The sequence below is a fragment of the Camarhynchus parvulus genome, chromosome 11 (genome assembly GCF_901933205.1).
Source record: "Camarhynchus parvulus chromosome 11, STF_HiC, whole genome shotgun sequence".
Taxonomy (NCBI): Eukaryota; Metazoa; Chordata; class Aves; order Passeriformes; family Thraupidae; genus Camarhynchus; species Camarhynchus parvulus.
In genome coordinates this window covers 13,307,920-13,324,670 of record NC_044581.1, presented here as the reverse complement: position 1 = coordinate 13,324,670, position 16,751 = coordinate 13,307,920, and the positions used below count along the sequence as shown (strand labels likewise).

Below are 16,751 nucleotides of genomic sequence, written 5' to 3'. Positions count from 1 at the left end.
TTTTTGAGGTATTTGTGATGCAGGCCAAGATGGTAGGAAGCATCTGGGTTGGAGGAAATATTATTGAGGAAAATAATCTAATGAACAGAGATGTTATGAAGTCCACCTGTGCACAGACCATGCATCCATATAACCCTCACCTCAGAAGACACAAAATGCATGTTTTATTATAACAAGCATTTCAAAATCCTGACAGTTAATTCTTCATATTGCACCAAGCTTGTATAGTTCTTATTGGATATTTCATATTAACTGATGTATAGAAACAGACCTTGAGTCAATTCAAAGCATATTTTCACAGCATCTTTAAGAAATATCGTTTTGTTGGATTTAGAGCCAGATTATGTAATTGTTAAGAGAGGCTCTTAAGTTTTCACACAGTATAGAGCAAGAATTTGAAAAGAAAATGGGAAAACTTTTGTCTCTTTGATTTATAGACGTAAGAGTTGAGACTGGAGAGAAATAGTTCCTAAAGAACATCACTGCATCAAACAATCTGTGAGTATGAAATAGGAGCAGCATGAGAAAGGGAAAAGTCTGATGACAGACTGAGAATCTTGTTTTATAAAATAGCTGCAGAGGGCTTGAGAGCTTTAAAGAGTGCCAGTGAGGAGGCAGAAGTGTGTGCACATCTTAGGAGAAAATTACTGAGCTTTAATCTCAAACATATTAACCTCAAGTCTTCACTGTGAGGTAGCTTGGTCTTGGTTTTTGGAAATACTGAGCTCTCTCTTCTGTTTGTGTAAACAGAAGAAATAATGCAGAGCTGGGGGGAGAGGAAAATGTATATGAGTTTTACAGGCATAAAATATGGATATCTGTGAAATGCAATCCTTTTTAAAGAAATAGGTCTTGAGAAGATCATTATTGCAAAATCCTTAGTATGGTCTCCCAGGGAGCTCAGGAAGAGCATGGCTATGCTGTCAGACTCTGAAGCACATGAAATGAATACCAACTTACATGCTTAACTGGGACCTACACCAGTGTCCAGCTGTTGTACCAATGAAAATTCTGTGGGGTGCAGCTGTTGTGTCAGTCCAGCTTCAGAGAGAGGAAGCAGGGGACCCTGCAGGACACAGATTTATGAACTGGGGAGCACAGGTGCACTGCACCATCTGCTAGAGTGGTCCCTGTCTCTACCCCATTGGACTGACACCCATCTCCTTCAGCCAGGCTTGTGCTGCACCCAGACCAAAGCAGGACCACCTGAGCTGTGTGAAATGGGGCTGTAGCTAAACACACAGGATTTCACAGGCAGGGAACATTGAATGCTAACCCTAAGAGGGTATTATATGACGTTTATATAAACCATTTGCAAGATGATTACTGCAGTTATAGGCTACCCACATTTTAAGGAGGATGAGACTTCATTTAAAAACTGAGAAAGAGAAGCTCAAAGTTAAGCCATGACTCAATCATGGAGCACTGGTTGTGGTCACTGAGGAATGATATTTATTATAGGAGGCAAGTCTTCAGTCTGTTGGATACAACAGAAGCCAGTCTCTGGAAGCCAAGAGTACAAGTAAAATTTGCAAGTTGCAAATTTTAACCAGGTAATCAACTACGGAACAGCACACCCATAGAGGTGGCACGTGCTCTCTTGCAGTCACTCATAACCAAGGCTGAATGCCTTTGAGATACATTGGAAGTCAAAAACCATGGACTTGATGCAGAAGTTGCTGGTGAGAGTTAGAGGAGGTCAGACCCTGTGGCAATTGTCCCTTTTAATCTTATATTCCCCAAGTTGGAGGCATATCTTAATACTTACTGCTACACTGCTTCTCCAGGTGTCAAGAAATGTTCAGCTAGCCTAGAAAAACATTCTGAAAGGTTGTTGCTCAAATGTGATCTATTTGTATTTAAGCAAAATACAATTTGGGGGATCCAGTACTATCTTGACAGGATGTGACCCTGTAGTATTGCTTAGTACACACAGTAAAACACAGCCCTGGGTATTAAGAGTTGCTCAGAAGAAACTGAAAGGATTTTAAAACTAATTATAATAATTGAGATTTTTTGATACAGCTCCAGAATCAATTAAGAAACTATTGTTAATGACAACAGATACCAGTCATCTCTGAAGGAAGTAGAAAACGGTAGTCTGCAGAATAAACATGATGCCATTTGTAGATTCTTTTTAATCAAAATACTCAAACTGAGAAAATTACTCAGTAAACATGATGAGCAAATATTTAACCTTTAGGTTTAGTTTGTGTTCATATTCCAAACAAGTATAGTTAGAGATGCTTAAACATTTGTAAGTGTTGAACATATGTTTACAGAATAATTATATTTAACATTGGGAAATTCACAAAACACGTTCCACATGTGTTATGTGCCCTTTTATATTAATGTTTTCTAAATGTCATGCTGAATAGTACATTAAATTCCAGCTTCTTTCTAAGGTACCTGAGGTGGTAGCTTTAGAAGATATTTTTCTCACCTGTAATAACTTCTTGCATTTAAATATATTGGTGGTATTTCCATATAACGTATTACCATGCATTTTCCAGTAAACCAACAGATGAAGGTTTTAATAAACCCCATGATTAAGCAAGGTTTTAACTGCAGCTATCCTTTTGCATTTCAAATTGTCAGTTTGCTGCTACTGTAATTTCCCCTCTGTACAGGATTACCTTTGTTCAGCAGGAATCATGCAAGGCAGTGATTAACAAGAGATTGGCTAACCTAGTTCACTGCATTATGCAATTTTGATATTGCACCTCATTCCCAACAGGGGAAAAAATTAAAAAGGGAAGTTTCTAAACCCCACATTTTTGTCTGAACTCTCCATAGGGCCTCAGTGCTTGGAGCCCTTTCACCTGGGCTGTTTTGGCTCAGTGTCCCAGTGAGCTGTGGCCTGGCTGGTGCCTCCAGGGCTGCTCAACATCACTATGGCAGTGGAATTCCCGGGTGCGAGGGAGGCCTCCGCACGCAGCCAGGCTGGGAACGGGCTGGGAGCACCAGATGGGCTTTGCTGCTCGCTACCCCGGGGTCCGCAGGGAGATGCGGGGTCCTGCACCTCCTCCCTCCGCTTCGGGGCACCCAGGAACACGTGGAAGGATTCCTGCGCTCACCTGCGCCTCAGCAGGAGGAACAGCTGCTTCCCATGGAGGACAGAGCCCTGGAACAGCAGCCCAGGGAGGGCGCGGGGTGTCTCCCTCTGGAGACATCTCAAACCCACCGGGGCGTTCCTGTGCCACCTGCGCCAGGTGACCCTGCCTTGGCTGGGGCTGGGGCTGGGGCATCTCCAGAGCTCCTTCCAGCCCGAACGATTCTGGGGCTCTGAACCAGGATGCTGAGCCTTTCGACCCGGAGCGCGGATGCAGGAGAGCAGATTTGTGTAAAAACCAACAAAAAAAGGGATTTCACCTCGTAGCCGTCCCACTTAACAGAGGATTTGTCACACGCTCCCTCTCCAATGTCGGAGCCCTTAGCACTCCTTCAGAGCGCTCAGCCCACACCCATTGCCGGTGCCAGCCTGACACCTGCCGGCGGCCCAGCGGCCTCGGGGGGACAGAAGGGGACCTGCTCGGCTCGCTGTTTGCAAGGAGACCGGACCCGAGAGGCCCCGGGAGCGCCTCGGGAGCGGCGGGGCCGATTCCGGAGCGGCGGAACCCATTCGGGAGCGATGGGAGCGATGGGGGCGATTCGGGGCCGGGCCCAGGCCGGGGGCAGCGCGGCCGCCGCCTCCAGGGGGCGCAGCGGGCGGGGCGCGCGCGGCCGGTCCCTGCCGGCGCCCGTAGGGGGCGGGGCCGCGGCGCGAGAGGGGCCGGGCTGCCATGGCGGTGGGGCCGGCGTGAGGGGCGCGGGCGGGGTGAGACCGGCGAGCAGTCATGGCGGCGGGCAGCGCTATCCAGATCCCCACCCGGCTGCCGCTGCTGCTCACGCACGAGAGCGTGCTCCTGCCCGGCTCCACCATGCGCACCAGCGTGGACTCGCCGCGGAACATGCAGCTGGTGCGCAGCCGGCTGCTGAAGGGCACCTCGCTGCGGAGCACCATCATCGGCGTCATCCCCAACACCAGCGACCCCACGTCCGACTGCGACGATCTGCCCAACCTGCACAGGTGCGGCTCGGCCCGGCTCTCCTGCCACCCTCGCGGCCTGCGGGCCCCCGGAGCCCGGCCCGGCCTCCCCGGCCGGGGCTCGCCGTGGGGTTCCCCCGCGGGGCCGCCCCGCTCCGCCGGCCCCGGGAAACGCCTCTGTCCTCCCCGAAACCCGGTCGCACAACTGACCCAGCGGGCGAGGTGCCGGGGACGGGCTGGCCGGAGGGGAACTTTGAAAAGAGGCTGAGGTGGTCGAGCAGAATAAGACGAAAGAACGCAGCTCTAGGGCTGTCGCAGCTGTTAACCATAGGATTTTTCACTTAATGGGTAACATGGCTATTGACTTAGTTCACATAAAATAAAAACAAATTGTATTTCTGTCTGGTGAAACTAACATGATGTAACCCTTACTCTCCGAACTTTATCGTATCAGTGGACTTAGTCAGTTGTTGCAAGAAAATAACTTCTGTTGTAAATCTGCTTCAGTAGGTCCGGTGATCTAAAATATTGCTTCAGTTCAAGGCTGGGAAGAACTGTCATTTACAGACACTCCCATTTCCCAGTGCATATTGCTTAAGTAGAAGTGTCAGTGTGCCTGTCCACAGCCAGATCCATTATGAAAAAATTACGTATGTTTCTAAATTGCATGACTGATATTAAAGTGCCTTAGTTTTTCAGTTAACTCATTTGTGTTCAAGTTTTAGGGTTTGGTTTTGTAATCTGTGTTACAAAAGAAATTGGATAATTTGATTTCATTTCACAATAGGAACTATGACCCATCAGGGTCTTGCAACCTACAGCTTGGTTGCTTCTGATAGGGAGCACACAAAATGTTCTGTGGAAGGTGACAGATAATACAAGATTTGATCTGTTTTTAGGATTGGCACTGCTGCCCTGGCAGTTCAGGTGGTTGGTAGCAACTGGCCCAAGCCCCATTACACGTTGCTGGTGACAGGCCTGTGCCGGTTCCAGATCCTGCAGCTGCTGAAGGAGAAGCCCTATCCCGTTGCTGAGGTGCAGCAGTTAGATCGACTGGAGCAGTTCACCAATGGCCATAAATCTGAGGAGGAGTTTGGAGAGCTGTCAGAGCAATTCTACAAGTATGCAGTACAGGTAATTTGTTTTATTCTTGTGTGTCACATAACTTGCGGGTATGCTTAGGATCTTTACTCGTTTTCTGTCTGCCCTTCTGTTTCTCCAGTTCCTACGTTTTTCAGCAACTAGTAGAGTTTCAGTATTTCTGCTACAAAATAAATGTTACTGTTGCAGCTTAAGGTTTCTATGCCAAGTTCCAGGGTGTCTACCCAGCTCATTGCAGCTGAATCTTGTGCAGCTGCTTGTGTTGGTGCTATGATAAGTTGGTGTTTCATATATAGCAATACTATAGATACATTCTAGTAAAAGATTTGATTAATTTTCACAGAGATATAAGAAAATATATACAATAGAAGTATAGTGAATCAGAATTTAAAGGATGTATTGAAAAACAGTCATGGGGAAGTTTTTAATCTGGGTGTGTGGGGCAAATAGGACATGTATGTATTGAAAAAATGCTACAAACAATAATGATACTTTTGAACTTCTGCAACAAGCAGAAAGCTCAAAGTCTTGTTGCTCTCTGCTGAGTTAGTGCCTCATCTTTGAACTTTTGGCGAACTTTTTTCAGTAGCTTTTTGGCACACTACCTGGACATACTTCACACTGAAAGACACAATCATATTTAGATCAGAGAGGCACTGAGATGATTCCAAAAGGAGCCCAGCAGCCATCAGTGTTGTTCCTTGTGTGTTGTAGCTGGTTGAGATGCTGGATATGTCCGTGCCTGCAGTGGCAAAGCTCCGGCGCCTCCTGGACAATCTGCCCAGGGAAGCTCTACCAGATATCCTGACCTCCATCATCCGAACTACCAACCAAGAGAAGCTGCAGGTATCATCTTCTTCAGCACTTTCACTGCTAGTTAGGTGGGCTATCTTTTAGAGTCACTCACTTTTAGGTAATTTTGGAATTGCTTACACTTGTGACTGTACAGTGGTAACATTATGCCAGCAGGGATTTGTGTTACAGAGCATGAGTGCTTGCAAAATGGTTTGATGGTCTTGTTTAAAGTGTTTATATGTGCATGTGGCAGAACTCGCCTAAGGTAAATAGATCTAGTTGGGAAATCTTGGAAATGGTTCAGTTTATTAAACTTAAATAAATAGAGCACGGAGTTCTCATAGTAAAGATGATAAATCTTTCTTCAGGTTGTGTTGAAACTTGGCATATTTATCCCAGCTGACTGATCATTATACGTATCTTAATACTAATAACTTCAGAATTAAAATACTCTTAGTATTTCATTTAAGTATTTTTAAAAAGCATCTTGAAGTCTGGGTTTCTTTAAACTGAGACAGTGGTTAAATTTCTATCATATGTCAAAGTAAATCTGTGCAAAAATGATCTTTATGGTTTGGTGCTTATTCATCTGATTTCTGTATTTGCTTGCTGTGTTTTGGAAGTTGTTCTTTTCTTCTCTAACTGCTTATGCTGCACCTGGAATTGAAAGTGTGTTAGGTTCTTTCAAAGCACCAGAAGTAGAAATTAATGCAGTATAATATGAAGGGAAGGTGTGTACTATAGCTGAAGATCCTGCTGGAGGAAGGTATGTTAGGAATTTGTGTGTCACTTTTTCATTATTAGAAGTTCTAAAGAAAAGAGCAGCTGGTGGAAGCTGTGGAAATACAGAGGAGCAGAATTCTACCCATTTTCACACATTAACTTCATTTAATATGAAAATGAAATTGTGTAAAAATATTAAAAAGACAAAATAAACAAAAAATCTCTGAACAAAAACCTTAAGGCACAACGTGATTTTTTTTCCCCTGGGTTACCCAAGGAGATGATGCTGTAACTTTTTTAACAGGGCCATCTCTTTGCTTAGGCCCAGTAATTGAAAAATAGCACATTGATAGATGTTTGTCACAGAAAATGCAACTGAATTATTAAGATGTTTTAAAACTAGAAAGGGTAAGAGAATTTTCTCTAGTTTGAAGTGGTTTGTAGTTCAGGCATCCATACCCTTGAGGGCTAGATTTTGTGTACTGTATTCTCCTTGCTTTTCTTGCTACCTGTTTTCCTAAATCCGTCTCTTCTGTACCTCTGGCCAAAGGACAGTAGCAGTGCCTCCATGTTCCCTTCCCCCAGAGTGAGGATTCATCACTGTGAACTTGTTGGCTGCTTACAACTCGCTGCTCTCAGATTTTAGATGCTGTTAGGCTGGAAGAACGGTTCAAGATGACCATACCATTGCTTGTTAGACAGATTGAAGGCCTGAAGCTGCTTCAGAAAACAAGAAAGTCCAAGCAGGATGATGATAAAAGGGTATGGAGCTTTAAATGTGGAATACTTAAACATTCTAAATAAGTACTAAGATGCACTTTTTAAGATGCACTTTTTTGCGTGATTTTAATCTGTGTATTTTTAATGTGTACCCATAGCTGACAACTTTGGCCATGTAGACACACAAAATACAAAATATTTGTTTAAAACTGCCTAGGCTTTATTTTAATGTTTTTTAAATTTAATTTTTATTTTAATCTGAGTACTTTGTGACATTAAATGACTGTTCAGATTCCTCAGTTCATGATATGCACACAGTGAGTTCTCGCCTTTGCAGTGAAAGGTGTATTGTTTACTGAGGGCATTGCAGATGAGTGGCAACTTTTGAACTACAGATAAAGAATGGGTGTTATAAAATGGAGCTTGTTCACTTTTGCTGCATCTAACTGCACTTAAATAGTTTAGTAACTGGAAAGTCATTGAGAAATGAAAAAAGATAAGAGAGATTTACCCATTTTTCTGCTTAATATGATGGGCTGCAGTGCTTGAAATATCACAAATAGCTCCTTTCAGTTTTGTTCTTGCTTTGTGTTGTTTGTGAGTTTAGGATATATGATAAACTTACTTAGGAAATATATGAAGAACTGTAACTTTTTAAAGTAGCACCAATTACACTTTTTAAAGTTAATTTCTGGAGTTAAAACTTTTTGGAGTTCAGAATTTTTCTGTGCACCTTACTTGTTTTTGCCATGATTTTCATTCAAAGCCAAAGTTCACAGCTTATTTAAAACCCAAGACCTGGTGCAATTCTGTGGCTCTGTTTCCATTGCACAGGTTGTAGCTATTCGTCCTAATAGAAGAATCAGTCATGGAAGCATTACAGAAGATGAGGAGGAAGAAGAAGATCATGATGATGTTGTCATGCTAGAAAAAAAGATTAGAACATCCAGTATGTCAGAACAAGCTCTTAAAGTTTGTCTTAAAGAAATAAAAAGGTAGGAGGCTTTTAAATGGTGGTTTCTTTTAAAATTTACAACAAATCTTGCAGACCTTTTCCTGTTTGATATATGTTTGTGTTGGTTGTGTTCTTGAAATGATTTTAAACGTCAGGCAGCAATCACTGTCTTGCAGTGCAGTAGAGGCTTCATTTGCATTTAATTTCTGGTTGGCCTTTTGGATTCTGTACTTACATTTCCAGATTAAAGAAGATGCCTCAGTCAATGCCAGAATATGCTTTGACAAGAAATTACTTGGAACTGATGGTAGAATTGCCATGGAACAAGAGTACGAAAGGTAAACCCTTCTCTTGGTGGTGATTCTTGTGCACAAACATTTTAGGACAAGTAACTATCATGTAAACACTGTGAATTAGTTCTGTCTTGTAAAAACATTGTTGATAAGTTGCTGTAAGCCAGGTAAACCATTAGACTTCAGTGAGAGCTGTACACTGAATAGCTTGTGTAGCTCAGTTGTATATCTAAGAATGAGGATTTAAAAAATGTTAAGAATAGTTTCATTAAAAAATGAAGGCGTTACTAATTACAGTTTGTGCCAGTATGTATCAAAGAAATGAGCATCTAATTATTTTTTATATGTCAGACAAAAAACCCCTTTGGGAATTTCTGTAATGTTGGTCTTTCTGAAGAAGATTCTAGTTTATCTTAAGCAAGTGTGGTAAGAAACAAAAAGATAAAAAGCACAATTGTAGTTAACTTTAATAATTACAGCTTGGGGTGCAGTAAAAAACTGAATCAATGTCTGCTTCGTACCATAGTTTTTGGAGTTGTGGGTAGAGGGTGATACTGTTAGTACAGATGCAGTGTGCAAAAATGGAGAGTGAGGGAATAGTAGGAAACCAAACGTGACCAACAGACATCTCCTGACCAGCACAAGTAGGTCAAGTGGGCAAAATTACTTTGCACAAGGTGGATTTAGCACACCTGCATGTCAATCTCTACCCTTCTGGTGATACTTGTAGTGAAGAATTGTTGCTGGTTTGAAATAGAGTCCTGGCTGTTTACAAATTTTGTAAATATTTTCTTTAATCATGAAATTGTAAAAAGATCTGCCTACATTTACTTTGCAGTATTATTCAAAGAATCCCCAAACGAGTAAAATGTTTGTTGACAGTCATGTCCTAGCAGAATGTTTTTTTGGTGGAAGTTGCTCTTTGATCTTTTAAAATTATGCTGTGTCATGTGAAGTTTGGTGTTTCTACTTTAAGCAACTTTGTGAATGTGACCCATGTGATTGCTACTTTGAACTCTGTAGCAACAGTGAATAAAAACACACATGAATACAGAAATAGAAAATCATGATAATGACATCCAAGGCTAAAATAATTATCAGTACTGTGTCATTTTCAATACTATAATCTGTCTAGCTAAAAAGGAGATTAAAGAAAACTTTAATACCTTGTTTTAGAAAAGCACTGTCTGTGCAATGTGTGGGCTGGGGGATTGTCCTGCTGAAGGTGTCTGTTCCTCTGTAGGATCAGTTGTTTCCATTTCCAAGGTAGATGTTCTGATTGATCCCTGTGCTGTGTCCATCCCAGACCGCCTGGAGATCCGCGCAGCTCGCATTGTTCTGGACAATGACCATTATGCCATGGAGAAGTTGAAGAAGAGAGTGTTGGAGTACTTGGCTGTGCGACAGCTTAAAAACAACCTCAAGGGACCCATTCTTTGTTTTGTGGGGCCCCCAGGAGTTGGTAAAACCAGTGTTGGAAGATCAATTGCAAAGACTTTGGGTCGAGAATTCCACAGAATTGCTTTAGGAGGAGTCTGTGATCAGTCTGATATTCGAGGCCACAGGTAATTATTTCTTCTTTTCCTAATTGCAGTTTTTTCTTTGCAGAATGTATTGATTGCTTTCACTGTTCAGACAATACAGAGAATTTTTGCTTCTATGAAACAATGGTAGGTATTTATTGATTTTCCTTGGTATTCAGTGGTGTTACTTAGGAGAGAGTTTTAATGGGAATGGATGTTTAGTGCTGTTGTACAGCCTTTATTCTTTCCTCCTGCTGCTGCCTTTTCTTTTCATAGGAAATGGATTTCATCTTCAGTTACTTTAGCACTTCAAAGTAAAATTCTGTAGAAAGTTTAATGCAAACTCTTGATTTTTCTGCTTTTTAAGAGAGATGTAAAGATTTAATTATCCAATGTAACCTGTGGTAGCAATACATTCCTTCATAACCATGTTTGCTGCTAAAAGACAAGAGGAAACTTGGAGTGATACGTGAAAGTTGCTAGAGGACAGCAATGGACTTGTTTGTGCACTGTTTTCCTATTTCAAAAGGACATTTATACAAGAACACCTAAGCTGGCAGGTTTCAAAGGAGATTTTTTTGGATGACATTCCTTAGGACTGTTTTTGATGTTGGGCTCTTTATGTATCTACTGTTTCGTCTTTTAAATTTGTATTAGTCCATTCCTCAATCCTTGCACCTGGAGGCATAATGAATGGGCAGTGGAGATAGGTAACTGCCAAGCATCACTGCAGCATTTTTGTTTCCATTACACATATTTTATGCTTATTGCATTCAGTGTAGAAAATCTGGAATAATGAATTTTAGTCAGGTTTTCTTTTTTAAGTTATGTTATTGAATACAATTTCTCCTTACAGCAGTAGGTGAATACTGTGAATTAAAAGCTATCAGTTATTTTTTTGATGCCATCTAACAGTTAATTTTGCCCAGTGACTATGCAGCTACTCTCAGTAGGATACATCTAAAATAGAATGTCCTAAAAACAGCTTAAAATGTGACTCAACAACATGTGCTATTCGAAGAGAAGCCACTAGAGGCTGTGGAATACTCAGCATTATGGAAAGTAACTTTTCCAGAGCAGAGCAGGACTCAATCCTTTGAAACAGGGAAGCCACATCTTGAGCTTGACATTATAAACAAAAGTCAAACTTCCCATCTTGTGCTTAGACCTCATAAAGAGTAAAGACAGGGAGAGTCATATGAGAGAGCCTCTAAAAAGCTTTTTAATTCAGGTGTTAGTGGCTGTCACACATTTTTTGAGGGCATTATTAAGTTATTGATTTGTGTTAGAGGCTAACTGTTTTAAATTTCGTATTAAAAAGTGCATGAAATTAGCCAGTGGGAAATATTTGCTAAGAGACTTTATTTTTCACCAGCAAAGGAAAATGTAATCTAGAATTAGCAAGAATATTGTGTGGTTGCTGTTCAACAAGAAAGTGTATAGTTTAAAAATGAACTTTAGAGCAGTTGGTACCAGGAGTCCTTTGTAGCCAACTGCTTCTTCCAGTTTTTTGTAGCTAAAATCAAACCCACCTATTGCATACTGGGTTTTAAATTCTGCTTTGGTTAGTTTTCCTCTTTCTCAGAATAAGATTTAATCAGATTAGAACTACAGCTTTTCTGTGGAGCTCTGTAGTGTCCTTTTGTGTGAATAAATCCTTCAAGTTGCTCCCAGTCAGGTGAATCCACGTTGGCAGTCTGGTGGCACTCAGAGGGAGGTGATCTGGAAGTGCAGGAGACACAGACTGTTGCTTTCTGAGTTTCACTGTTGAGCAGGCTGATTTTCTAATATTACACCTTAGAACACTTAGATTTTTTTTCTCCTAAAAGCTCCTTATTAGGCCTTGGGGCTTCAGTTAAGAATTCCACTAACATTGCAGGAGAACAGTACTATATGTGCCTACTGATGTACTGAACATGTAGAAAAATGTACCAAATGTACTAGAACATTCAAAAGGAACTGTTTCAGCTTGACTTGCAAGCAAACAGTGCCTGAAATAGCTTTCACTTGGCCACTTTGGTGAAAGGTGCAGACTGAGAGATTGAGCAGACCAAGCTGTGGGAGAGCAGCAGGCTGGGCTGTGCTGTCTCAGTAGCTGTGCTATCCCACCTGATGCGGCAATTGGAGCTGCCCACGTTTGGCCATTTCACTGGGGATCCTGTGCCTGCACCTGGAGCTTGGGAACCCTTCACTGACTGAGTGAAGAGTAGCAGGCATTGCTCTGCATTCCCAAAATGAAATCATCCTCTTGGTACCAAACCAGAACTCCTCGATCAGACATATATCAGCTGTTGTCTGCATTTACCACTCATCTGTACCATGTGTTAAAGTATGTTGGTTTATATTTGTCATTTACTTGTATTAAAAAAAAAAAAGATAAAAAGAAAAAACCCCACAAACCACTCTGAAGAATAACTTAGAACTTTTTTCCAAGAAGCTCAGTGCTTTTAAAATCTCCTCAATATTGATATTTTGTATCACACAGGAAATGTATGATCTTCTCTGTTGTGTGTTTTTCTATTTCTGAAAAGGAAAGATGTAATTGTGCCATTTATTTATAGTGGTGCTGGTGAGGTAAGTGTGAAGCTCTGTTTCTCACCTTCATGTGAAGCACTCCTTCCTGTATTACCCCTGCTTTGCAGTTTCAGAAGCTTGGACAGTTCACTTCTGCCTTAGGCCTTTGCTGAAGACTTGTTCAGGTGCAGCTGTTTGAGCAGAGGATTCCTCACCAGGACAGCTGTGCTGGCAGAACTTCCTGCACAGGCCTTCTTGCACCAAAGAGAAACGAACTTCAAACAGCTTCACCCAGGAGAGGAATGGGCTTTGTTAGACCAGTACAAAGCAGAGATGGATTTGTAAAGCCCTTGGGTGGATGCAATCTCTGGTCTTGCACAACAAAAAAACCCTAAAAAACCAAAAAGGCTGTGACCTTGTGCAAGGACATTCAGAAACAGTGGCGTTACCTTTGTTATCCTTTTCTAGCCCTGCAGTTAAAAATTATTTAAAACTACTTGTCTTGAGATCACCGTGAAGAAAGTGAGTCCTGTTTCTTTCTTTCAATAATACTGCCACTGCTTTAAGGGTTCTATTTCCTATACTTTCCCAGTTTACTTTGTGAGAACCAAGAAGGTTGGATTTCCCAGCTGTTTTTCTTGCATTTTCTAGGATACACAGTGCCTGATGACATCCTATACCACTAGTGTTTTGTTTAAAGGGACTTTTTCACTCTATGTAAAAAGATTACTAAGTTGCAGATCTCTGCCTGGAGCTCTCAAGGGGTGGGGTTTTTTAAGTGTTGCTACAGAAGTGAGATAAGTAGGAGACCTGCTCTGTGCTTTCTGTTTTGAGTGGGAAAAGCTGACTGTCCTCTGGGTTTAATGCAGGGAAAGAAACTGCATCAAAAAATGAGCAAAGCAATGTGGGATATTGTTTAACCTCCTTTCAACCCTAGCAAAAATAATGAAATCAACATCACATTCAGTGATAGTGTTCCTAAACATTAGCATTTAGTTTCACATCTTACAAGGCAAAGGTTAACAGCCAGACAGATAAATGACCATGTCTGCTTGTAATTTTAATATATTCTGGCTGGTTTTATATGTAAATACCTTCAGGGCCTGCCTTACCAAGGATTCTTTTGTTGAGATGTGTTCCCCTAATAACTTTGGAGATCTCAAGCGTTTGATTATTATTATAATAAAATATGTATTGGTCCATGTCTGATAAATGAAGAGGTACTACAGATTTAGACTATTGCATCTGTTTGCCTTCATTTAGTTTATAAACCAGCCTCTTTCAAAAAACTCAGTGGAACATGGATAGCTCAAGTCTTTATGGTATTCAAAAGGACCAAGTAAAACAGTGTATCTGAAACCACAAACATGCATTAAAAGTGTGATGTTTTAAAGGATGCCCTAGAGAATAATGTAGCAAGCAAGAACAAAGAATGTTTGATGTTTACCTAACTGTGTTACCCTATTACTACCATAAGCAAAATACTGAAACAGTTGGGCTGCATTGTTTCTGAAGCATATAAAATTATTCTCAAGTGCAGTGAGTACCTTGTGGTAAAAACAACCCCGGGAAGAACAAAACCCAAAACCACCAAAAGAAAAGAACCCAAACCCATAAGTGAAAAAAGCCAAATCCTCCCAAAACCAAAGGAATGCCCAAACTGCTACAGTGACACATTTATTTACACTGGTACATGATTCCCTCCTGTGAATTCCAGCTCTGGCTGAGTCTCCTCATTTTCTGAATGCACTCTATGGGATGCTTTCCCTGTCCTGGCAGGGCTGTGGGTGTGCAGATGGAGGAGGAGGAGGAGGCAGGCTGGCTGTGGAAGATCTCCCCATGCAGAGTGCTGATCTGTAATGAACGTTCCACAGCTCAGCCTCCTGAGAGCAATCCACTCCCTTCTGCACATTGAGACTGCACAAAAGCACTGAAGGGAGGAACTGTTGCCTGCTGGCTGCTTCAATCTTTAGCAGCTGCCTCAGGAAGGTGCTAACAGGCAAACTGAATTTCTCCTGCATTCCTGGCTATGTAGAAGATCTTAAAACCTTTTTCTTTTTTCTCAGATCTAGAATTAAATTAAAATTATATTTACTGCAATTTGTTTCCTCAGTGGTTAAATGTTACATGAACTGACACCATTGCTGTGTGGTTTGGGTTCTGTTTTTGTTGATTTTTTGGGGTTTTTTATATATTTAAAGTAATCTCTAGTATTTTTTGAAATTAGTCCCTTGGTATTTTTGGTTTCATGTTTATAAATGTCATCCTGTTTATTTTGGACAGTAGTGAACCAGATCATATGGCAAAGCAGGCCTGTTCTGCTTGTCTGCTTTGTGAGGGTCATGAGCTAGATATGTAATTCAGCACTGAGTGTATCTCTTTCTTCTTAGAATTTCATGGTCTTAATTATAGTGCTTTGAGTAATTATGGCACAAGCAGAAATGAGTGTGATAAATGCAGCAAACAGGGGTTGTATACATCTGTAAAATGTAGTTGTGCTCTGTGTGGGTTACGGAAAAAAGATTTTACTGATTTGCTAAATAAATTCAAACTTGTCATTTTTTGTTTCATTGCAGTGTTCAGCTTTTCATTTTATATTGAAATGACAGTAAATACTGTTCTTTTTGGTGGGTGTTTATTAAACCATGCTGTCAAGGGGACATTGTCAGTTAAGCATAATTGGAATTTTGCTCTCTTTTGTAACATGCTGTGTGAACTCTGTTGTGATGACAAAATCCTAGCATTGTAATTATGAATGTTTTTATTAATGAGGTTCCCAAATCTGCTTCTGCTTGTTCCTACAGTACAAGGATGCTGGTACTGAAACATATTAAGATGTCCACAAGCTATAAAGTTTGGATACACTTTCATGCAAATTATTATCTTTGCAGACCAGCTAGTTCACTGTGGAACTCTGCTGTTACAATGGCTGTGTTGTATATTCCATATTTTTATCAAGTATTCTGCAATTTTTTTGCAAAAAAAAGCAAGAATTGTTGAAGTGCTCCTTGTTCTTCTATTTTGCCTGGAGTTTTATTTGTGATATTTTTGATGTTGCTCCTCCTGTTCCCCATGTCACCCTCCTGTGTCCCCATCCCCTTTCCTTTCCAGGCGCACCTACGTGGGCAGCATGCCTGGCAGGATCATCAATGGGCTGAAGACTGTTGGGGTGAACAATCCTGTTTTCCTCTTGGATGAGGTGGATAAACTGGCAAAGAGCTTGCAGGGGGATCCTGCAGCAGCCTTGCTTGAGGTAAGAGGTGTTAAACTGCAAGCATTGTTTCATTTGATTTTAAAAGAATTAAATTGGACTCAGAAGATTCACTGGACAAAAGAAGGCCCAAGATTATCTGTTATTCCAATATCAGCTGCTGAGTTCTGACATGGGTGGGTTCCTGTCAGTTCCTTGGGCACAGTGCAGATGCTGTTGCACAATGGCTAAGTAACATAGAAATCTCAGTGAGCTCTACTTGAACACAAGGATAGGTTTTGGGGTGTTTTCTGTATTAAAATAGTGTTCAAGCCCTGAACATCACTTATTTGGAGGACTTCAAGACATTGATTTTTAATGATCAATATTTTTAGCTAAGAAAGAACTGTAGAGGATCTAGACAGTAACTAGACTTCTTCAAGTTTTCCCTTTCTTTCTTGGAACAACTTTAATATATTTTTGAAGTCTTGATCGTACCAGCTTGTATTGGAGCTAAGCAGTTTACCCAGTGCATAATATGATGCATGTTCTTTTAGGAGCATTTCTTTAATTAGTATTGTAATTAACTTTCTGAACTTGGATTTTTCATGTAAGTCACAGATTCCCACTCCTTGACTGATGATGGTGTGATGAGTGTTTGGCTGATTATGGTGTGATGAGTGTTAGCTTTCCATGAGAGTCAGGTTTTCCATGAGTGCATTTTTTCTGAGCTTCTGGTACTCAGATATGAATTACTCTAATTTTGAAGCACATATTACAGTTGTTTTATCATGAAGGTTTTAGAGTTGTTAAAGTTGATTTGCTTAAAGACACAAATAACATTCTGGAGATACAAATGATGGCTTTGGTAAATGAGATACTGTTGGAATATTTTGTAAATCTCATCAAG

At 41.0% G+C, this 16,751-nt stretch overlaps 1 protein-coding gene across 1 annotated transcript in view; it reads left to right on the top strand.

Annotated features, from left to right (window-relative positions):
* Positions 1–3,775: 3,775 nt before the first annotated feature.
* The window catches only part of LONP2 (lon peptidase 2, peroxisomal), a 37,367-nt gene continuing 24,391 nt past the window's right edge, over positions 3,776–16,751 (top strand). The window contains exons 1-8 of the mRNA XM_030955718.1: positions 3,776–4,069; positions 4,927–5,161; positions 5,843–5,974; positions 7,286–7,408; positions 8,201–8,361; positions 8,565–8,659; positions 9,921–10,179; positions 15,763–15,904. Of these exons, the coding sequence (XP_030811578.1) occupies positions 3,837–4,069; positions 4,927–5,161; positions 5,843–5,974; positions 7,286–7,408; positions 8,201–8,361; positions 8,565–8,659; positions 9,921–10,179; positions 15,763–15,904 (1,380 nt within the window). The 5' untranslated portion in view covers positions 3,776–3,836. The remainder of the gene's footprint in view (positions 4,070–4,926; positions 5,162–5,842; positions 5,975–7,285; positions 7,409–8,200; positions 8,362–8,564; positions 8,660–9,920; positions 10,180–15,762; positions 15,905–16,751) is intronic.